This window comes from Oryctolagus cuniculus, chromosome 12, assembly GCF_051225735.1.
Source record: "Oryctolagus cuniculus isolate XC-2025 breed Fujian yellow rabbit chromosome 12, ASM5122573v1, whole genome shotgun sequence".
NCBI classification, from domain to species: domain Eukaryota; kingdom Metazoa; phylum Chordata; class Mammalia; order Lagomorpha; family Leporidae; genus Oryctolagus; species Oryctolagus cuniculus.
In genome coordinates this window covers 104310978-104333998 of record NC_142878.1, presented here as the reverse complement: position 1 = coordinate 104333998, position 23021 = coordinate 104310978, and the positions used below count along the sequence as shown (strand labels likewise).

Below are 23021 nucleotides of genomic sequence, written 5' to 3'. Positions count from 1 at the left end.
AAGGAAAAATCCATAGTGTTGCTAAGGCTTGGGAAACAGGACACTTCCATGTATGCCGATGGGGACATACATTAATACAAATCTTTTGTCGAGTAATTTGGCAGTAAGTTAAATGCCTTAAAGTGTGCATTCCTCAAGATACAGGATTAGCACTTTTAGGGAGTTATTCTAAGGCATTCATCAGAGTTGTGTATCTGTTCAAGCATTATTTATAATTGAGATAGCTCCATTCATCTAAATGGCAGCGCTAGAGAATTGTTTAGAAATGACATGAGACGTCCATATGGTAGAGTCCTGGACAACCAGGAAACAGGCGTGTTTTCAAAGGATATTCTTGAACCAACGAAGTGCTAAGGAGTATTGAAAAGAGTAGCAGGCTCCAAAGCATGCACACCACAGTCCTGATATTAGTTTTAAATTGTAGATGACCAAAGCGTGCCTACACGCTGAAAACTCACAGGTGGCTTGTCAGTCACTGTGGCTGCCGGACGGGAAGTGGTTGGACGCTTGTTTTCTGTCCTTGTTGTCTGCATTTGCAAGAGAAAATGACATTTTTGGGACATCAGAAGAGGCCTTCCAGACCACTGGCTTGCGTGATTTGCGGGGAACTTAGAAGTTGCGTCTTCCGGGCTCTGGTTTCTGAACTTGAGCTGGTCTTGTGTCTGGGAGGCGAGGCTGTCTCCGTGCACGAGGAGATTTGGGGCCTGCAGGACGGCTCGCTGCCTCCACCCCTCTCCACGGCTGCGTTCTCCGGCTGTTGCTGCTCTTGACTGATTCTGAGCACACTTAGCACACACAATGTTATGCCGTGGTCAAGACCGACGGCTGTGCTTTGTTCATCTTCTTATCCCAGAGCATAGCTCAGAAATGACCTAGAGTAGCATTGATATTTTGTAAAATACTGGATGGGTGGATGGATGAGTGGGTGGACGGGTGGATGGAGAGACAAACCCAGGGAAGCGAGGGAGGGACAAGCTCGTGCTTGGTCAAAATAAATAGTCACAGGGCCGGTGCTGTGGCGTAGCGGGTAAAGCCACCACCTGCAGTGCTGGCATTCCACAGGGCCCCGGTTCGAGTCTCAGCTGCTCCACTTCCCATCCAGCTCTCTGCTATGGCCTGAGGAAGCAGTAGAGGATGGCCCAAGTGCTTGGGCCCCTGCACCCATGTGGGAGACCTGGAGGAAGCTCCTGGCTCCTGGCTTTGGATCGGCGCAGCTCTGGCTGTTGCAGCTATCAGGGGAGTGAACCAGGAGATGGAAGATCTCTCTCTCTCTCTCTCTCTCTCTCTCTCTCTCTCCCTGCCTCTGCCTCTCTGTAATTCTGCCTTTCAAATAAATAAATAAATCTTTTTTAAAAAAATAGCACCCCGGAGAGAAGAGCATGTGGAAGAATTTCTTGCCAGAATTTCCAATATAGAACCCACTTTCCCAGAAGTCTTGTAAGATGGTACAGACAGTCATCTGGCCTAGATGAGGTGGCTGGGATGAAGTCATGGCCTCTTACCCTATTCTAAGGTCATGGAACTAGAGCATTGGAACAGCAGCTCACTCGGTGACTGAGCGGTGCCTTGTAAATGAACCAGTCTCCCCCAGGCAAGCACGTGGGCATGAGCTCCTCAGTGGTAAACAATGACTTTGCTAGAAAATGGGAAAATTCCTGAGCTCCAGAGTTGCAAAACATATCCAAAGGCAACCTCCAGAATCTGCCTAGGTGGGTAGCAGAGGCGGACGTTGTGGGGCAGAGGAGCCCTTTCTAACGGACTCTTTGAAAGCCCACCTGCAGCAGGTGTGCTCACACCTGACCCTGGTAGCTGTGCACCTGTGGCCTCCCTGTCCCCCCGACTCCATGTTAATTGCAGATCCCGGAAGCTCTTTCTGTGACATAGTAGTCTTCCCAGTCAGCCTCACAACATCTTATACGACACAAGTGCCCTTCGACAAGTTCATAGTGGGGAAGCAGGCCTGTAGCCTGGTGGATAAGGTACCTGTGCCCGTGTCAGAATAGCTGGGTTTGAGTCCTCGCTTCTGACACCAGCTTTCTTTCTTTTCTTTTTTTTTTTTTTTTTTTTTTTTTTGACAGGCAGAGTGGGCAGTGAGAGAGAGAGACAGAGAGAAAGGTCTTCCTTTGCCGTTGGTTCACCCTCCAATGACTGCTGCGGCCGGCGCACCGTGCTGATCCAATGGCAGGAGCCAGGTGCTTCTCCTGGTCTCCCATGGGGTGCAGGGCCCAAGCACTTGGGCCATCCTCCACTGCACTCCCTGGCCACAGCAGAGAGCTGGCCTGGAAGAGGGGCAACCGGGACAGAATCCGGCGCCCCGACCAGGACTAGAACCCGGTGTGCCAGCGCTGCAAGGTGGAGGATTAGCCTAGTGAGCCGCGGCGCCGGCTCTGACACCAGCTTTCTGCTAACATAGACCCTGGTAGGCAGTGGTGATGACCCAAGTCACTGGGTTCCTGCCGCTCACGTGGGAGACCTGGGTTGAGTTCTAGTTCTCAGCTTTGGACTCAGTCCCTGCTGTTGCAGGCATCTCTATCTCTGCCATTCAATGAAATCGTAAGTTTATTTGGATGCAAAAACATTTTCCAAACCCATGCATACCAGGACTCTTCTGAAAGGTTGTGACAAATGCTTCTTCTGAAAACCACGTGTGGATTTCCAAAAGTGTTTCGTGACCAAAATGACTTTCTCTTTAGTTTGAGGGTTTTTGAAGTCCCATCATCTAGGTTTCTTCTGACATGTTTGGGACTGTGGGAAAAAGAAAACAAGGCAGAGACGCGAAGACAGCTCCCTTATCTACACTTTCGGGTCCTTAGTGTGTCGGAAATCACCCATCACAGAATCACTTTTTTGGTTTGTTTTTTTTTTTTTTTTTGACAGGCAGAGTTAGACAGTGAGAGAGAGAGACAGAGAGAAAGGTCTTCCTTCCATTGATTCATCCCCCAAATGGCCACTACGGCTGGAGCTGTGCCGATCCAAAGCCAGGAGCCAGGTTCCTCCTCCTGGTCTCCCATGGGGTGCAGGGCCCAAGCACTTGGGCCATCCTCCACTGCCTTCCCGGGCCACAGCAGAGAGCTGGCCTGGAAGAGGGGCAACCGGGACAGAATCCGACGCCCCGACCGGGACTAGAACCCAGTGTGCCGGTGCCGCAGGCAGAGGATTAGCCTAGTGAGCCGCGGCGCCGGCCCACAGCATCACCTTTACTACTTCTGGGGTGTGTTCAGAGTCCAAAGGACACCTGGAAACTCTGCAGACAGGACCTGCCCCACTCTGTGGTCATGACCCCAGCACCTTGCTCTGCACGGATCAACACGTGGCACTGAGCCGGAGAAGCCTCCTCTTCCAGTAACGGCCCCGGGGTCTGCTGGGCTCCGCACGTAAGAGCCCATGGCAAGGATGTGGCTAACTGTCATGTGTCTGCACAGGAAAGCCAACGTCTGACCTAGGGGTGGGTGAGCTTGACCCCTGAGCTCCTGACCTCCCACGGGGAGCATCCAGGTCGGGGCGGGGCCCCCTCGTTGGCGCCCCGTGTGTTTTCTCAAGAGTGCAGTAGATGCTTTTCTTCACTGAGCTGTGGACTGTCAGTAAGCCTTGACCGCAGCGTGCCTGGGGCCTGAGGTTATTTTGGGGTTTTGGCCAGAATCTGCAGAGGTCCTGCCAGGGTTGTCACTTCCCCGGACAGCTCAGCCCTGCCGTGAGCTCATCCAGTCTCGCCTCTTGCCGTTTGCTCGTTCGACTCCTTTGTGTTTCTGTTTCCCATCACTTGGAAAATCTCCAAAAGTTGCCTTTCTGTGTTGAGGCCACCATGTCACGGGGCCACGGCTGGACCCCTGCTCACTCCTGCCCCCGGCCGCCCTGCCTTGTCTGTGCTGCCTGGTCCACTCGGGACCTCCCCAAGGCCGTGGGCTCCTTGTTCTCTGGTGGGGCAGAGTCTCTTGTGTTTCCTTCCGTTGGTGCCCACAGGCACTTGTCTAGGTCCCGAGTTGAGTGGGACATGGCCCTTGTGCAGCGCAGCAGAGGAGAGGCAGGTGGGCTGCAGGCCGTTGCAAAGCCAGGGGTCAGGGGTCATCCCAGGGAGACACACGTGGGAGGGAAGGGGCACGTGCTGGACTGTCATGGCCAGCTCCTCCCTCCTGCACGCCGTGACCTGGCCTTTCGATATGCGCTTCACTGCGTGGCACGTGACGTGTGCAGAGGCACAGGAGCTGTAGTGAGACCGCGTCATCGTGTGTGAAGCTCACCGTGCGCTGAATGTCCCTGAAGTTACGATGCTGTTTCCCTTAGGGGGTGTGCAGTTGGGGTTGTCACCCCCATTTTGCGGATGAGACCCCTAAGGATTCAAACAGTGAAGCAGGCAGCCCAGGCCACACTGCTAAGTACGGTGCACGCTGAGTTGCAGGTCGGGCTTTCCTGGTGCTCATCATACGCTCTGCTTCCTCCAAGTGGGAGAGGGGCTGCGCTGGGAGCCACGTGGGATTCACTGGGCTGTTTGGGGAGAGCAGTGGACCGGGATCGTGTCAGATCCTGGGAGTGAGGCCTCGTTGGCTAACCCTGGGGGCTCGGCTCCTTCCAGCATTCCACAGACAGTCCCTGGAGTGTTTTACAGATCACTGTGGAAGTGGGAAGAAAGTGGAGGGGTGGGGGCAGGAATAGGCCTGCAGGCGGAGGGGCCCGAGAGGGCTGATGCCTGTGCAGTATCCAGGGAGAAGCAGTGAGGCTGAAACAGGCCAGAGGCCATGCAGAGAGGGGGGTGCCGAGTCTGTGGGGGTGGGAGGAGGTGATGAGTGGGACAAAGGTGGGGCGGCCTCAGGCAAGGACCCCAGGCCCTGTGTGGGGAAGCTGGGGTGCAAACCTCTGACTCCAGAGGCAGCTTAAGTGTTGTGCTCGGTCACCTTGCTCTCCCTGTCTATTAATGCAGACACAACTGAGATCTTAGATCCAGGGTTTTAGATATTTGGTCATTATTGTGTTCTATCATCTATCTGTCTATCCCTCTACAATCCATCCATCCATCCACATCCACCCATCCATCTCTAGATCTATGCATCTCTTTTTTTTTTTTTTTTTGGACAGGCAGAGTGGACAGTGAGAGAGACAGAGAGAAAGGTCTTCCTTTGCCGTTGGTTCACCCTCCAATGGCTGCCGCGGCCGGCGCACTGCAGCCGGTGCACCGCGCTGATCCGAAGGCAGGAGCCAGGTGCTTCTCCTGGTCTCCCATGGGGTGCAGGGCCCAAGCACTTGGGCCATCCTCCACTGCACTCCCAGGCCACAGCAGAGAGCTGGCCTGGAAGAGGGGCAACCGGGACAGAATCCGGCGCCCCAACTGGGACTAGAACCCAGTGTGCTGGCGCCGCAGGCAGAGGATTAGCCTAGTGAGCCGCGGCGCCGGCCTGCATCTCTTTTTTTAAAAAAATTGTATTCCCTTTGAAGGGCCCAGACACAGAGACAGAGAGGGGTCTCCATCCATTACCCCCCAGATGTCTGCGACAGCCGGAGCGAGCCCAAGCCAAGGCCAAGCCAGGAGCTCCGTCTAAGTCTTTCATCTGGGTGGCAGGGACCCAAGTACTAGAGCCATCAGGCGATCAGACCTGCTGCCTCCCAGGGTGCGCATTCGCAGGAAGCGGGGATCAGGAGTGGAACCAGGCACTCCAATATGGATGTCTTAACCCAATGCCTCTCTCTCTCATCTGTCTGTTGCCATCACCTATCTTTCAGGAAGCAGGTTTGCCGCGTGCAGCCAATTCCTGACTATCCTCTCTCCAGTGAGTCAGACGCTAAGCTGGCTACACTGGTGCTCAGCCCTCCTTTGATCTGTACCGTACTGCCTCCACTATCTCATTGCGTTTCTCAGTGCCGGGATGAGTCTTTAATCGCTTCCCAGAAGGGTTAGCAGGTGCCGCACTGCGTGACTCCTTGCCAGTTTGAGAAGCCGCTGGCTGGTGAATTTGGGGGATGTAGACTTCACCCTCAGGACTCTGGGGACCCTGCCCCACCGTGGTCAGAGGCCACTGCTGTCGAGATATCTGAGACCAGCCTGCATTCTTCCTTTGGAGGCGGCAGCCTGTGTTTCTTTACTTCCATGACACTAGCAGATTGTTTTTGCTTTGTCTTTGGAATTCAAGATGTCCGCTCCGATATGTCAGGTGCAGGTCTGTTTTCATTCATTTTAATCGGTGCTGGGTGGCCCGCGGCGGTGTGCAGGCTCGGGTCTTTCTTCCTTAGGGGGAAATTTGTCTGGGATTTTCCAGCCACTGTGGTTCCCAGCTGCTCTCCTGACTCCGGGAAGCTCCATGTCCACATCTTGGGTCTCCTCTTGCTGTCTCTTAGCCTGTCTGCTCATCCACTTATTTCTCAATCCAGTCTTCTGTTCACGGTTGCCATTTATTCATTTCTTGCTGACTTTGGCAAATACGCTTTTCAGCTGACCTCAATCTCCGCTGAATGAAAGCGATGCCTCTTTGACAACTGTCACGTCCTCTTCGGTGGCACGGAGAAGCTGAATTTAGATTTTCCTCTCTTGCTATAAAAAAGCCCTCTATTCTATACGGAGCATTTGCTTGGATTCCAGAACTCAAGCTCCATTTCTTCATATGCTCTTGACTTTCACCACATGGCTCATCCATTGCTGAGAATTGAGAATTATTTCGTCATTGATCCCGTGGGTTCCAGAAAGATCTTTCGGGGCCTGACAAGGGCATGAGAGGAGCATTTAGCATTGCAGCGATTTTACGGTCCCCTGACCCGAGGTTCCCTAGACTATTCACGAGGGCTGGGGTGGACGGACAGGGAGGACTAAGTCCTCAAGGACCCGTGTGGAAGTGCTGCGTCTGCCACTGGTACGCTTCCTGGGGGAAGAGGCATCAAGTTCCGCTCTTGCCCATGACTTAGCCCTGGGCTGTGCTAATCTTGAGCTCTGAGCTTGTAGCTTGGTCCTTCTGGGGGTCCCCGCACCCACTCCCCACTCCTTCTACTTCATGCACCAGGAGTCTGCAGCAAGTTCAAGGGAAATGTCTACTCAAAAAAATGCACGAATTTCAAAAACTTATGCACCAAAAATAGACCTACCCTTTCATTCATTTTCTGTGAACTTTTTGAAGCTCTCTTGTGCAGGGAATTGGGTCTTGGTTAGCTTGTCCATCAGTCTGGTCTTGCCTGAACCATACGTTGCCAAGTATCCTCATAACTGTGGGATTTCCCTGACTTCTAGGGCTGGTGTATACTTCTCGCAATTTCAGACGGCGGTCATTTCCATCAGAGTTTGGGAGGGAGTGGTAGTGACACATTTACAGTAGTTACACAGTCACACAAGTGGCCTCAATTTGTCATTTTGAGCCCAAAGCACCAGCTGCACCTCAAAGCTCTGCTTTGCAAAGCCAGGGATCTGTGTCTTTAGCGTCACCTGCAGGTGCCTTAAAATGAAGAATCCCCTTCAGGTGGGCATCTCCCCATGTGTCTCCCAAGTTCAAGTCTGCAGAGACAGAGTGAGGGCTCCACGGTCAGTGGGAGACCTGGCATTCTGTATGCCTGCCTCGTGCATCCTTCTGAAAGTCACATACTAACTTCTCGGTGGTGAGACCTCTTTATCTTTGTTGAAACTACGTTTCCCAAATGTGTTTGGCTACAGAAAATATTTGGTTTTTTTTTTTTTTTTTTTTTTTTTGCCTAAAACTTACTAATATTCCTCAGAGAGTGCTTTGGAAGCATTCCCCGAGCTTCCATCGAAGGTGGATGCTTCTTCCCTTGTGTGTTGGGGATGCAGAAATGCATGTGACACGTGTGAAGACGTAAGTCCCAGGGCGGCCTCCGCGCAGCGTGGGGGAGAAACAGCCCTGTTTTCCCCAGATGATTGCATGCGGTGGACGCAGTCCTGGGTAGGAAGCGTTTCTGGCCGATGCCAAATCTCCTCCCACACAGCAGGTTCCGGTTACATCTCAGGGGTGCTGTTGGAGCCCTTCAGGGTCGATTTAGACCTGGCACGAGGGAAGAGTGTGTCCAAGGAGAAGGCCATTTAACGGAGGGCGAAATGAGCCTATGAGAGAGATCAGGGAGTCATTGGCATCTGTTGAAGTGGCCACGGTTATCCCGTTCCTACTAGAAACCACTTTGATAGATGCCGCAGCGCTGTCGGGAGGCGCTCCCCCCTGACACCGCAGTTCTCCCCTTGGCCGTGCGCCCATCCTCAGAACTGTAAGATGAACCACGTGGCACCAGAATCCGTGGGCTCTGTTTTCCCCCTCAGCTGGTGACCCCCTTGCAAGTCTCGTGCACGGCTGAGCCCCTGGTCTGCCACACACTGGGGGTGCTGCCCCTCCTCTCTCACACAGGGACACCCTGACTCTCTCCCCTCACCACCAAGGACCAACCCCTGCTCTCTTTCAGAGGGACACCCTGACACCCCCTCCCCACCACCAAGGACCAACCCCTCCCTCTCACAGAGGGACAACCTCTCTCTCTCTCTCTCTCTCACACACACACACCCTGCTGCCACCACCACCAAGGGTCTGATCACAGCTCCCCCTGTGGCCCCCAGCCCCACCGCACACTCTGCCAGGAGGCCTGCAGGCAGACAGACCTCAGCCACACCACTAGCTGGCTCAGCCAAAGTCAAGGTCTGTCTCTCTCCTATCTGACCAGGGCAGGGGGTCAGCCTAGACTCACAAATGTTGAGAGCCACAGGTTTGGTTTGTGTGCCGCACTGCAGAATATTCCCATTTTGCCAATAATTCTTTTTTTTTATTTATTTTTTGACAGGCAGAGTGGACAGTGAGAGAGAGAGACAGAGAGAAAGGTCTTCCTTTGCCGTTGGTTCACCCTCCAATGGCCGCCGCGGCCAGTGCACCGCGCTGATCCAAAGGCAGGAGCCAGGTGCTTCTCCTGGTCTCCCATGGGGTGCAGGGCCCAAGCACTTGGGCCATCCTCCACTGCACTCCCAGGCCACAGCAGAGAGCTGGCCTGGAAGAGGGGCAACCGGGACAGAATCCGGCCCGCCTACCGGGACTAGAACCCGGTGTGCCGGTGCCGCAGGCGGAAGATTAGCCTATTGAGCCGCGGCACTGGCCGCCAATAATTCTTATTAGTCCCATTTCCCGCGACTTTGAGGAGCCAGAGGCTGTGGCCTTCAGTAAATGGTAGAGGCAGGGTCTCAGAGTCAGGGCACCTGTGGTCACCCCAGAGCTGGACCCTTGGATGACCATCAAGCCGCTGACTTCCATTAATGTGGGCTCCAGGGGTGGTGACCATTTCCTGTTAAGGATCCTGTCTTGCAGCCAGTTTTTAAAAAGCACTTGTTTGTTTGTTTATGCATCTATTTGATAGACAGAATTCCTACCCATTGGTTCACTCCCCAGATGGCCATCACACCGTGTCTGGGTCAGGCTGTAATAGTCCATCAGTGATTGATATTATTATTATTATTATTGCCTGGGAAAATCAAGCTTAGTTTCCGTTTGGGGTTCTTATAAGGGAGACTGCAGAGAGAGCTGTGCACGTGAGTCTTTGTTTTCCTAAGTTATTTACTTTCTTATTTATTTAGACAGGCTCCCACCCACTGATTCGTTTCCCCAAATGCCGGCAATGGCTGAAGACCAAAGCCAGGGGCGGGGAACTCCATCCAGCTCTCCCACATGGGTGGCAGGGACCCGGTCACCTGAGCCCTCACCGCTGCCTCCCAGGTGTGCAATGGCAGGAAGCTGTTGTCAGAGGCAGGAGGGGGTGGCGTGTCCCACACTCAGGCGCTCTGGTGTCGGGCATCTTCACTGCCGGGCTGCACGCCCACCCTCACTGCACAGGAATCTTTATCCCTGGGTGGTGCTGGGGCTGGGGAGAGGTGGGCTCAGCAGTGGAATGGGAGGACACGCTGACGTTTCGGTGGCTGCCATCAAGCTCTGCGGCAAAGCGAGATGGGCACAGGCCCTCTCTGCACCTGCCCCCGACTCTGGAACTGTACGTTCTGCCAGACTGATCGTGTGGGCGCAGCAGGAGGAGAGGAAGAAGGCTTCTAAATGGAATTTTCTGCCTCAGGGATACTGAGCGTCTTCCTCGGGAACATTCTCTCTACGCTTGGACTTCCTTGTGAATTGCCTATTCCTGGGCAATTTGTGTTTTTCTAATACCCTTCTTTAATAAAAAAAAAAAATATTTATTAATTTGAAAGCATTACAGAGAGAGAGAGGGAGGGACAGAGGAAGAGAGAGAATCCTCCATCTGCTGATTCACTCCCCAGATGTCCACAATGGCCAGGGCTGACCCAGGCCAAAGCCAGGAGCCAGGAGCTTCTTTCAGGTCTCCCACACTGGGTGCAGGGCCCCAAGCACTTGGGCCATGTTCCATTGCTTTCTCAGGCCACAGCAGAGAGCTAGATCAGAAGAGGAGCAGCCGGGACTAGAACCGGTGCCCATATGGGATGCTGGCATTGCAGGCGGCCGCTTTACTTGCTATACCACAACACCGGCCCCTCTGATTCCCTTCTAGTCTTATTATTTGTGCTTTTCTTATTCCATTCTAATTCTTACTCCCTTCTAATTCTACTGTTAGTTCTTTCTATTTCTTATGGCCTTCTGATTCTAAATGCTAGTCCTTGGAAGACTAGCTGTTACACATATTTTCTTCCAACCTGTTGTCTTTTGATGTGTTTCTGCCATCTTGCATGGCTGGGTCGGTTTTGCCTGCTGTAAATGACACCCTCAGGACACCCTCCATGCTGACTCAGCATGCTCCCTGCAAACGCAGAGCTGGGGATTCCAAGAAATCCCCAGAGCTGCTCCAAGAGTAGGGAATTTTCAGCCCACACTGCGGCTGTCCTCGTTCTCTGTCGCTTCCTTTCCCCATCCTTATGCTCTGCAAGCTTGGCTGCCCTGCACCTGCTGGTGCCTGGCACTGCCCGTGTCTCCCCACCACCTCCTGCTAGAGTGACCTGATCCCATCACAAATCGCTGGTTCTCCTCCTTTATGGTTGAGCAGACCAAGCAGCTCAACTCGCCGGAACCCACCAGGCTGTGAGTCGGGATCTGGCTTTTTTGAGAGTGGAGGGTCTGGGCCTTGGAGACACCTGCTGGGGCTCCCTGTCCCTGTTTGCTGAGGCAGATAAAGGGGCGAGGTCCGGAGTTTTGATCAGCTTTTACTTTCATTGTAGCTTTCTTGCTGTCAAACCACGCGGGTTTGCATCACCATTGTCTGTAGTCCCTCTGCTGTGCGGTAGAATCCCAGAACTTCCTTTGCCTGTTGGGCTGACTTAGAACCTTTCCTGTCCTCACCCCACTGCCCTCCCCAGCCTCTGGTAACCACCTTGTGCTCTCAGCATCCGTGAGAGCCACGTCTTTCAAGGCCACGTGTGTGTATGCGATTAGGTGGACTTTGTCTTTTTGCATCTGGCCCTTATCTCCTGAGACAGGAGATCAGTGGGGCTTCTGGCCTCACGGGGGTGCTCAGAGCCGTGAGCTGTGGCCGGAGGGTGATGCCGTGTGTAACGAGCCAGACGTGTTATGTCAGATGCACTGCCCCTCCCTGTTCCCAGGGTCACCCCACATCCCAGGGTGCTCCCTTCGGGTCCCACTCCTGGTGAATTCTACCCCATGAAGGCTGCACCATGATTCTGCCAGCAGCTGCTCAGTCACTGGGTGTGCGTGGACATTGCTTGCATGGTGCTGTTTGGAGGTCTGTTTGTTGCTCCTGCTTCCCAGAGTGGAAGGGCTGCATCATTTAATCCTTAGAACATAGCAGGCATGCTGGTGAGTGTTTGATGCACCCCACAGGTGCCCAGGCTTACCAAGCCACACTAGGTAAGTCTTTAATCATCACACTGAAAGGATTTATGCAACTTGATGTTCAAACATTATGTCTAAAAAATACAAATATGCTCTATTTCATGAGCCATTTTGATGAAGTGTCCCAGATCTGCTTCTATTACTGGTAGGAAAACAGTCATGATTGATTAGTGATGTCTGGTATGGGCACAGGAGGAGTTCTCTGGGTCTGGGCTGTGTGCTGTATTTATGCCACACCTGACCTGATGGAAAAGAGAAGACCTGATGGGTTGAATTATGTTCTTCCAAAAATTCCGAGATTGAAGTCCCAACCTTCAGTCCCCCAAAAGGTGACTTCCTGTGGAACTAGGGTCTAGGCACCTACAGTTAGTTCCAAGGAAGCCGCACTGGATGAGAGAGGTGATGGATGGCATCCCAAAGGGGCCTCTGGGGCAGGGAGAATGCATGTGAAGATGGAGGCAGCCTGGGGCATGGCCAGGACAGCCCTGGGCGCCGGGGAGAGGCTGCCAGCAGACGCTGCTCTGCGAGGAGCCGCCCCGGTGCCGGGAGCCGCTGACAGGTGCGTGGGCTGCCCAGCCTGCAGCCTCTCTTATGGCAGACCCAGCCCTCGGCTGCAGAGGAGTCTTTCCAAAAACAGGGAAGAGGAGAAAGACAAGGGAAGGGATAAAAGTCAGCAAACTCGTGGACCCTCGAGACTGAGTGAGCCGCGAGAACTCGTGCTGCACGTCGGCTGCACTCGTGATGGCTAAGGAAGGCGATGTGACAGGAAGCTGTGTCTTTGGCCACTGCGCATGTGTCCCATAAGCTGTGTGTTTTAGTGGAAATGTGTTTTAAGAGCCGGTAAGACTTCGTACTCAGTCCTTCTTACAGGAAACTGGCCTAACGAATTAATCTGAAATGCAAGCACATTTTGAGGCACAAAGGTTTTGTTCATCTTAACTCCATTTACAAAAAGGAAAAGGAGGAATTTCAGTGTCTGTAGCAGGGGCGTGGCTAAGTGCACATCAATAGGCAGTCATTAAATATCCTATCTGGGCATTTTGAAATCCATTTTTTTTTTTAAAGATCCATCCCAATTATTTGAGAGGCAGTTACAGATAGAGAGAGGGAGAGACACAGAGAAAAGTCTTCCAGCCTCTGGTTCACTCCCCAAATGGCCACAATGGCCGGAGCTGGGTCGATCTGAAGCCAGAAGCCAGGAGCTTCTTCCAGGTCTCCCACACAGGTCAGGGGCCCAAGCGCTTTCGCCATCTTCTGGTGCTTTCCCAGGCCATAGCAGGGAGCTGGATTAGAAGTGGAACAGCCGGGACTCGAACCGGCGCCCATATGAGATATCAGCACTGCAGGTGGCGGCTTAACTTTCTGCAAGACAGCACCAGCCCCCAATTTTTTTTAATAACATGCATTTTCCATGAACTTTGTGAATACCCCTCATATGCATGCGTAGGTAGAAGTGAAAAACTCTGACAAGTGGACAAGTCTCATCATTCTTTAAAAGAAGAATGAAAATAAATTCTAAGAATGAGAGGTCTTAACAGAGAAATTTAAAAATGTACACATAAGCAAATAGTGTGTGTAACTTAGATTTTGTGTTAAAATATTTGGGAAGAAAGCTAATTTCTTGGAAAATATGCAGCCAAGCCGAATCAAGGGGAGTTGAAAGTTGTTTTAATGAGAACAGCTGAAAGCAAGCCAACACTGAAAAACTGACAACTTCTCCCCAAATGATGCCATGTTTAGCGAGTTTTACAGACAAGTAATTTCCTTAAGAATGTATTTATTTGAAAGGCAGAGTGATAGAGAGGGACGCACACACACACACACACACACACACAGACGCCCATCCACTGATTCACTCCCCAAATGACACTAGCCAGGGATGGGCCAGGTCCGGGCCAACCTAAAGCCTGCAACTCCCTCTGAGTCTCCGAGGTGAGTGGTAGGGACCCAAATACTTGGCCATCGTCTGCTCCCTTTCCAGGTGCACTAGCAGGGAGCTGGATCAGAAGTGGAGCAGCCGGGACTTGAACCAGCTCTCTGAGATGGGACGCAGGTATTCCAAGCAGCAACTTGGTCCTCTGTGCCACAATGCCCACCCCTTGACAAATTATTTAAATACTTCTCAGAGCACAGGAAGAGACAGAGCATTTACTGCTTTGCTTTTTGTTTGTTGCTTCCTTGGTGAGCAAGTAGCACCTCCATTTATTGATTGATTGATTGATTTTTAGCTTAAGAATATTTGGCAAATAAATATTGCGCATGTGCAAGATAGAACATGGTGCTTTGGTGCATGCACGCCTTGTGTAATTATTAGCATAATCAAGTCAGTGAGCACATTGTCACCAGCCCTGCCCGCTTGCCTGCTGTTCCATGCTGGCACAGGGGTGGCTATTTGTACAGTAGTTAAGAGGCCGCTCGGGGGGCTCTCACCCTACCCTGGAGCTGTGTGGGTTTGAGCCCAGCTCTGCTTCTGGTTCCAGCTTCCTGCCATTGCCACCTTAGGAGGCAGCAAGTGATGGCTCAGATGGACCCTGGCCACTCACGTGGGAGACCCAGATGGAGTTCTTGGCTCTTGACTTTGGCCTGGCCCAGTCCCAGCTGTTGGAAGCATTTGGGTAGTGAACCAGCAGATGGGAGATCTCCGTCTGCCTTTCTACCTTTGAAATAAAGTGAATGAATAAATATAAAATCTAAATACAATAAATTTCCCATTTATTAGGGGTAAAAGTGAAATGATAAAGTATTAGGTAAATATTTTGCAGGATCCTAGACTTGAGGTCGTTCTCTGAAAGGAATGGCTCCGAAAAGCAAAAACCACAGAGTAAATCATGATAACTTTGGCTGTTTATACATTAATAATATTGTGTATAAAAATAGGCAAACAAATCAAACGCTTTATAAATAAGCAACATAAAAAGTCACTTCTTAATGTGTAATGCGAGTATAAAAATTAATGAGAAGAAAATATCAAATAGATCCTTTATATGGCAAAGCATGCCCAGGCTTTGTATAAAAGAAGAAAAGGAAAACAAATATGTGCGTACAGCACCGCTCAGATGAAGTCAAAGAAAAGCAAATATAAATAACAATAGAGCGCCCTGCACACTTGAGCCTGCAGTTTTACTCCCAGAGAATTTGTGCTCCAGGAATCACTGCTTCGGCGGAAGCCTTTGGATACAAGGGTGCTTGCATCTGTATCATCCGAGCGGAAAGCGGGGGAAGCAAAACGCCTAAATACGGCAGAGAGTGACTGGGACAAATCACGGCACATCCACACACACGAAAAAGGAGGAAGAAGACGTTTCAGTGTCTTGGAAGATTTTTCCTTTAAGTTGTGAAGTTTCCGAAGCAGGTTATGAAACACTGGAAGAAGTGGGGGGATATACAACATACGCATATAGGGCGTTAGCATAGGTCAGGATGATTTTTCTTACGATTTATTTATTTATTTGAAAGGCAGGGCTATGTAGTTGGGAGAGGGAGAGGGAGAGGGAGGGAGAGGGAGAGTTATCTTTCATCTGCTGGTTCACTCCCCAAATGGCTACAACAGCTGGAGCTGGGCCAGGCTGAAGCCAGGAGCCAGGAGCTCCATCCAGGTCTCCCACGTGGGTGCAGAGGCCCAAGCACTCGGGCCATCCTCAGGTGCTTTCCCTGGCGCATTAGCAGGGAGCTGGAGGGAAGAGGAGCAGCCGGGACTCAAACTGGCACCCTTAGGGGGTGCTGGCGCTGCAGGTGGATGCTTAACCTGCTGTGCCACAGCACCGGCCTCAGCTCAAGATAATTCTAAGATTCACCCTGTTATCGGTGGTTTCTAAAGGACTGGACAGAAGTGTGCCAAATGTCCGTGATGGCATTCTGGTGGAACGTATACCAATTTTGTTCCTTCCTCCTCTCTTTCACATTAAAAAAAAATAAAAAAACTTTGTTGAGATATTATCCATGTAGTAAATGCACCCTTTAAAATTCACAATTCAATAGCGTTTAGTATTTTCAGGGAGTCGCGCACTCAGCCCTGCAGGGGATTTGGGGTTCATTTGATCACCTCAGAAAGAAGCTCAGAGCCTTCAGCAGACTCTCCACCCCTCCCGACCCCGGGCAATCGCTAACCTACTTTCTTTTAAAATTTTTTTTTTAATTTCTAACACTGCATCAATTTAATGAAAGAGAAGAATGACATATTGTGAAATTCAACAAAGAATGTTATGAATTTATTTATTTATTTATTGTTTTTTCATGATGTCATTTTATTTTTTAAAATTTTTTCTAGGAAACCTTTTATTTAAGTTATGCAAACTTCATACATTTCATAAATACAACTTTAGGAACATAGTGATCTTCTCACGGTACCTGCTCTCCCACCCACACTCTTACCCCTCTTCCTCGTCCCTCTCCTATTCCTACTCTTATTTTGTTTTTACTAAAATCCATTTTTCATTAACTTTATACACATAAGATTAACACTATACTAAGTAAAGAGTTCAACAAACAGAATGAAATACTCTTATTTTTTACTAAGATCCATTTTCAATTAATTTTATGCAAACATGATTATACTAAATGAAGAGTTCAACAAAAAGTATGAAAAAAGTGTTCCTCAGCGGTCGAGACAATTTGTCTATTTGAGAGGCAGAGTTACAGACAGAGGGAGAGACAGAGAGAGATTTTCCATCTGCTGGTTCACTCCCCAAATGGCTGGAGTTGGACCATTCCAAAGCCAAGAGCCGGGAGCTTCTTCTGGGCCTCCCCTGTTCGTGCAGGGACCCAAGGACTTGGGCCATCTTCTGCTGCTTTCCCAAGTGCATCAGCAGGGAGCCAGACCAGAGTTAGAACAGCCAGGACACACACTGGCACCCCGGGGCCAGCACTATGCCGTAGCTGGTAAAGCTGCCTCCTGCAGTGCAGAGGGTCCTTAAAAAGGGGACCTGGGTTTGGCTGTGGGGCATTCGCAGTGCCGGTTGCTTCGAGGCTTCTGGTAGAGCTTAGGGCGTGTCCCAGCCGGTGCTGATCCCTCATCTAAAGCAGGCCCTTCAGCACAGGTATGCTATTTACCTTCCTCTCGGAGACTGCAGAGCGAGGCAGCCCAGAGTGAGCACAGTGGCTCCCAGCTTCCCAGAGTTCAAGGCGGTGACCAGAGCTCTGCGGTCTTGTTGTGTTTTTCATGGACAGAAGGAGTGCTGACAGCCCCACCCGGCAACACCAGCTTCCACCTGGGGCGGGGGGCTGACCTTGACCTCTTGGCCACCTCTGCTGCTAAGGGAGTGGGCACATTGCCACTGTGGACAGATCAGGCCCTTTCTGGAAGGAAGAGAGAGTGTACTCCAGGGAAGGCGACTGGCGGGCTTGTCCACCGGCAGTAGAAAGAGGAGCTGGTGTGGGTGGGAAGAGTTGGGCGGAGTTGAGTTCTTTTTTTTTTTTTTTTTTTTTTTGACAGAGTTAGACAGTGAGAGAGAAAGACAGAGACAGAAAGAAAGGTCTTCCTTCTGTTGGTTCACTCCCCAAATGGCCGCTACGGCTGGCACTGTGCCAATTCAAAGCCAGGAGCCAGGTGCTTCCTCCTGGTCTCCCATGCGGGTGCAGGGCCCAAGCACTTGGGCCATCCTCCACTGCCCTCCCGGGCCACCGCAGAGTGCTGGACTGGAAGAGGAGCAACTGGGACTAGAACCCAGCACCCATATGGGATGCCAGCGCCGCAGATGGAGGATTAACCAAGTGAGCCACGGCGCCAGCCCCCAGAGTTGAGTTTCAAGGGCCTGTGAGACAGAGGAGGGTGTTTTGGGTAGGCAAGTTGGGTGCGGGCCTGGAACTCCAGGGGAAGTCCTGATGAGGGGTACAGTCTCGGTTCTCACAGATGCATGGTTAGGAACAGAGGCAGTGGGAGAAGGACCCAAAAACAAACAAACAAACAAAAAAAGAGGTGAAGAGGAGCCTCTATCCAATGGCAACTTGCAAAGTAGCAGTTCTGAGTGGGGGTCACAGGCCTTGGGGTTAACACGGTTTCAAAACGACCCCAAGATGGTGTTTGCCCGCCTCATCGGGTCAATGTCTGCGCCCAGGGTGGGGAAGACTTGCTGGGCCTTAGCAGCAATCGGGACAGTGGTAGCAAAGCGTCCCAGTAGTCATCCAATTGTCTGTCCCTGCACTCTTGCAGTAAAAGCATAATTCAAGAAGTTTTAAGTGTTGCCTTCACTTAAGAAAGCCCTTGAGGAAAGTAGTAAAATGTGTCACTAGTATTTACCCCTGAAATGGGGAGGACGCATAAAGCAACTTCTGCTGCGTGTGAACGCATGGCAAGTTGTCTGGGTTGTGCACTGAACCACCTACGTTCACCTGAAAGAATACGTAGGGAAGGTGTGTGGCCCAGCAGGTAAGACACTGCTTGGGACACGTGCATCCCATAGCAGAGCCCCTGGTTGCAAGCCCTGCCTCTACTCTCAACTCTAACCTCCTGCTAGTGCACACCTTGAGGGGCAGCAGGGGATGGCTCAGGGAGGTGGGTCCCTGCCACCCACATGCAACACCGAGGCTGAATTCAGGGCTTCTGGTGTGACCCTGATTCAACCCCAGCTGCTGAGGGCACGTGGGGAGTGAGCCAGGAGATGGGAATTTGCTCTGTCTCTCATTCAAACTCTTCAATCAATCAATTGATCAATAAGCACGTCAATGAAATAGGCTTGAACAATAGGAACATCACCTGTTCTTGGATAGGGTCACTCGGTGCCGTAAAGGTCACAGTTCTCCTGGAGTTAATTTGTAAATGTACTGCAATCATAAATAAAACACTGTTGTGCTGTTTTGTGCACCAAAACAAACTTCTCTTTTGATTCCTTCATCCACAAACCTTTGAAGCACCCTTATAAACAGAGAGAACTCAAACATTGAGAGGCAGAGAGTCAAATCCCAACAGAAAAACGCAGGAGAGCTGTGAACTGACAATTCACTCAAAAGCAAGATATAAAAATAGTCCACAAATAAGAAACAATTTCAAATGCATTGATAATTATAGAAATACCGATTAGGACAACACCGAGACACCATTTCTCGCCTGTCAGACCGACAAAGACTAAATCACCAGACAGCACATTTTGTTGGCCGTGACCGTGGGGAAACCAGAAGCCTGCACACAGTGCTGGTGAGAGTGCAAATCAGGGCAGCCATTCTGGAGGGAAATTTGGCAAAGCAAAGCTACATATGGGGCACAGCATTTAAGACACGGCCTCTGATGCCCACATCCCGCATGAGAGTACGTGCCTGGGCTCCAGTGCCAGCTCCTCTCCTTAGGATTCCGCTTCCTGCTGGTGCACCCTGGGAGGCAGCAGGGAGGGCTCAAGGACTTGGGTCCCTGCCAGCCACGTGGGAGATCTGAATTGAGTTCCTGGCTCCTGATGTTAGCCTGGCCCTGCCCTGCCCCAGATGTTGTGGGCATTTGGGGAGTGACTTGGCAGGTGAGAACTCTCTCCCTCTCTCTCTCTTTTTCTGCCTCTCAAGTAAATGGTATAGATAAGATTTTTACAAAGATAATGTGCTTTTTCCATTATCTTTTTTTAGGTATTTATTTATTCACTTGAAAGGCAGAGTGACAGACAAAGAGAGGAACAGAGACAGATCTCCCATCCATTGGTCCCGAAATAACAACAGCCATGTCTGGACCAGGCTGAAGCCAGATCCAGGGGCCAAGAACTCCGCCCTGGTCTTTTACATGGCCAATGGGGGCCCAAGTACTTGGGCCATCTCCCAGTACTTCCCACGTGCATTAGCAGGCAGCTGGGTGGGAAGTGGAGTAGCTGGGACTTGAACCAGTGCTTGGAAACGGGAGGCCAGCATCACAGGCGGTGGCTTGACCTGCTGTGACATGATGCCAGCCCCTAAATTGCCAAAGATTAGAAACCCCTAAGTGTTCCTCCGGAGGAGCGTGGTTGGAGAAACCAGGATGCATTCACGTTGGAAGCAGAGTTCTCAGAACGGAGGAAGAGCTCCGTGAACGAAGCTGGAGTGAACTCCAGGACTCGGGAGCCCCCAGCCCCAGACAGTGTCTGCTGCACGCTGTGCACGGTGGAGAGCAAGCAGCAGGCAGTGAGGACAAACGAGAAACGGCCGGGCCTGGCCGGGGGAATGGGGTGCATGCATCGCACGGGGAGCCCACGGTGGGCTGGGGGCCAGGGCGGGACGTTTCTCTGGCCCTTGGCTCCACACTGGTGTCAGCATCTCTCGTGGCGACTGCTGCTGCGCCTGGGTCACTCTGTTCCTGCCTGGAACCCAGGGTGGGAGTAGGGAGTAGGTAGGTTTGATGTTCTGAATAGCGCTTGCCTGGGAGATCCCAAAATCAAACGCTCGGGGCAGACACGTGTCCTGGCTGTTCAGACATGCATGTCCCATGTTGGAGTGCGTGGGTTCCTTACCCAGCTTCTAGTCCTGAAAACTCTGCAGGGGGCCGGTGCTGTGGCCCAGCGGGTAAAGCTGCCGCCTGCAGTGCCAGCATCCCATATGGACGCCGGTTCAAGTCCTGGCTGCTCTACTTCCAATCCAGCTCTCTGCTATGGCCTGGGAAAGCAGTGGAAGATGGCCCAAGTCCTTGGGCCCCTGCACCTGCGTGGGAGACCTGGAAGAAGCACCTGGCTCCTGGCTTTGACTCAGTGCAGCTCTGGCTGTTGCGGCCAATTGGGGAGTGAACAAGCAGATGGAAGATTTTTTTTTCTCTCTCTCTCTGCCTCTCCTTCTCTCTCTGTGTAACTTTGACTTTCAAATAAATAAATAAATATTTTTTTAAAAAAAGCTCTGCAATGGCTCAAGTAATTATGTTGCTGCCACCCATGGGGGAGACCCCGGTGGAGCTCCTGGCTCCTGGCTCCTGGCTCCTGGCTTTGGCCTGGCCCAGCACTGGCTGCTGCAGGCATTTGGGGCGTGAACCAGCAGGTGGGAGCTCCGTCTGCCTGTCCACTCTGCCTCTCCTATTAATCAGCTTTGGAACACCAGACGCCTGTTTCACTGCAATGGTCTCAGCCAGCCACAGGCGGCGAGGGGCCTTGCCATCTCAGACCTGGACCTGCTGTCCTTCCTGGACCTGACAGAGGTCTCCCCTCTGACCAGGAACAAGGGGATTGTTCTGACGAATCCTGCCTGCTTGCGGCGTTGTTTTCAGGGTCTCCTCCGCACAGCCATCACCACTTCTCCTTCTAGCCTGTCCCAAACCCTGACTTCTCCCCAGAAGGGGCGACGCCGGTCTTGCCACCTTCCACGGCCGTTCCCCTGCCTGCCTCCCAGCCCTGGGGGCCAGCAGTGGGTCTGCGCTTCCTGCCGCACAAATCACATCACAGCCCCTCCCCCTTCCCACCCACCTCGGGGATCCTGGCGGTGACACCGCGTTTCTCGTTGCTCATTGCAGGAATGACGATCCCCGAGGAAGACACCGACGTGGGCCAAGGCAGCAAATACTGCCTCGTGGCGATCGGGAGGCTCCAGGTGAGAGGAATCTCAGAGGAGAACTCACCGCAAACACGGGACGCTGTGGGTTTGGATGCCGGGTGGGTGGCCGGTGCACCTGCGTCAGCGGGATTTTATGCCCCACTGAGGGACAACGGTGAGGCCGAATGTGGGATTGTGAGCAGGCGAGAGCCGAGCTGCCACCACGGCCACACTGAGAGGCCGGATCGGCCCCCAGCCTGTGCCCGCTCCGCTCCCCACCTGGAGCGCCTCCCCAGGACCTGCGAGATGATGCACCTCATCTCCTTCCCCTCCTCCTCTCTCCCCACCTCCTGTTCCCATCCCGCGTCATTGCCTTGTGCGTCCCTACGTCTGTGGAGGTCCACAGGCCCAGGGGTTCCTTCTTCCTCTTCTTCTCTTTTCGGAATCCCTGCCTGCTCACTCTCCGCTCAGCCTGCAAGAGCCAGCTAACCAACTCCCCCATCTCCTGAGTCGGAATTCACCATCCCCTCGGCCCTCCGCCCTCCTCCCTCTGCCGCTCGCCTCGTGTTCTCCCCTGCCCCGTCCTTTCCCTCTGCTGTAGCCAGGTTGGGCAGGTGCCTGCTGGTTCCCTGAAGACCCCTCAAGGCCAGACATGTGTCTCTTTTTGTCTTGTGAAAGTTGAATGGACCCACCCGATCTGCCGCCCTGCTCATGCCCCCCGTCCCGCCGAGGGCGTCCCCGTGCTGGGGAGAGATGTCACTGGCGTGGTTCAGAGGATGCTGGCCCTTCATGTCCCTGAAGGCCTGGGTCTGACCACTTCCAGACAAATGAGTAGGCCGTTTGGTCCGTTCTGACAAGTACGGGCCATTCCTTGCAAATGGGGCAAGAACGAAGATTTGGGGTAATTCAATCTACAAACATGTACTATTTTTTCCAAATATTTGTATCTATTTTCTTTTAGTTGGAGAGATAGAAGGTTCCCACCCCCGATTCACTCCCCCAAACGGCTGCAGGGGCCTGGGCTGGGCCGGGGGCTGGGAACTGAGCCCCAGCTACTTGAGTCTTCACTGCTGCCCACCAGGGTGTGCACTATCAGGAAGCTGGAGCCAGGAGTGGAGCTGGGATTCAAACCCAGGCCCTCTGAGGTGGGGTGCGGGCGTCTTAGCCACCAGACCAGGCACCTGCCCTTCTGTAAGTTTGAACCGGCTCCATTGCTGTCCTTAATGAGGGAACGGCGAGAAAAGGGAAGGGTATTACCACTTCCCACTGTGCACCCCCCGACCACCCTATGAGATTGGGGCTGCACTGTGGCCCGTGGCTCCGAGGCAGCTAAGCTCAGATACACGAGGGAAGAGCCCCCCGCCGCACTGAGGCGGTGTCGCCGGGGCCATTCCGACACTTCGACTCATGGTCCTGGCAACGTGGAAGTTCACTCCGTCCAGATGACCCCCGCTCTCGGTCGCCGTGGCCTTGGCTGCTCTGTCATTGCCACCTCACCTGTGGATGGTCCCCATTTCAGGTGACCAGCTCGCCTGTGTGCATGGACATGAACGGGATGTCGGTGCCCACGGAGTTCCTCTCCCGGCATAACTCGGACGGAATCATCACGTTTGTGGATCCCAGGTGCATCAGTGTGATTGGCTACCAACCCCAGGTCAGTGGGCAGTTGCCAGCTTGTGCCGGTTGAAGCCTCACTGTCCTGTAAAGTGTACAGGTCTAACTCGTGTAAGACCCGGGGTCTGTCTGTCTGTCTGTCCCTTGGCCTCTCGAATAAATTAAAAACAGAAAGATCGTTGTGATGAGAAGGCAGGAGCAGTGTCCTAGAAGAAAATAGATCAGAGAGATGAAGCAAAAATGCAACGT

The 23021-nt window shown here is 52.4% G+C and overlaps 1 protein-coding gene across 8 annotated transcripts in view; it reads left to right on the top strand.

Moving 5' to 3' along the window:
- Positions 1-23021, top strand: part of ARNT2 (aryl hydrocarbon receptor nuclear translocator 2) — a 189885-nt gene that overhangs the window by 128260 nt on the left and 38604 nt on the right. For all 8 annotated transcript variants that reach the window (XM_051834290.3, XM_051834295.3, XM_051834289.3 and 5 more), the window contains exons 9-10: positions 21139-21215; positions 22678-22812. In XM_051834290.3, the coding sequence (XP_051690250.2) occupies positions 21139-21215; positions 22678-22812 (212 nt within the window). The remainder of the gene's footprint in view (positions 1-21138; positions 21216-22677; positions 22813-23021) is intronic.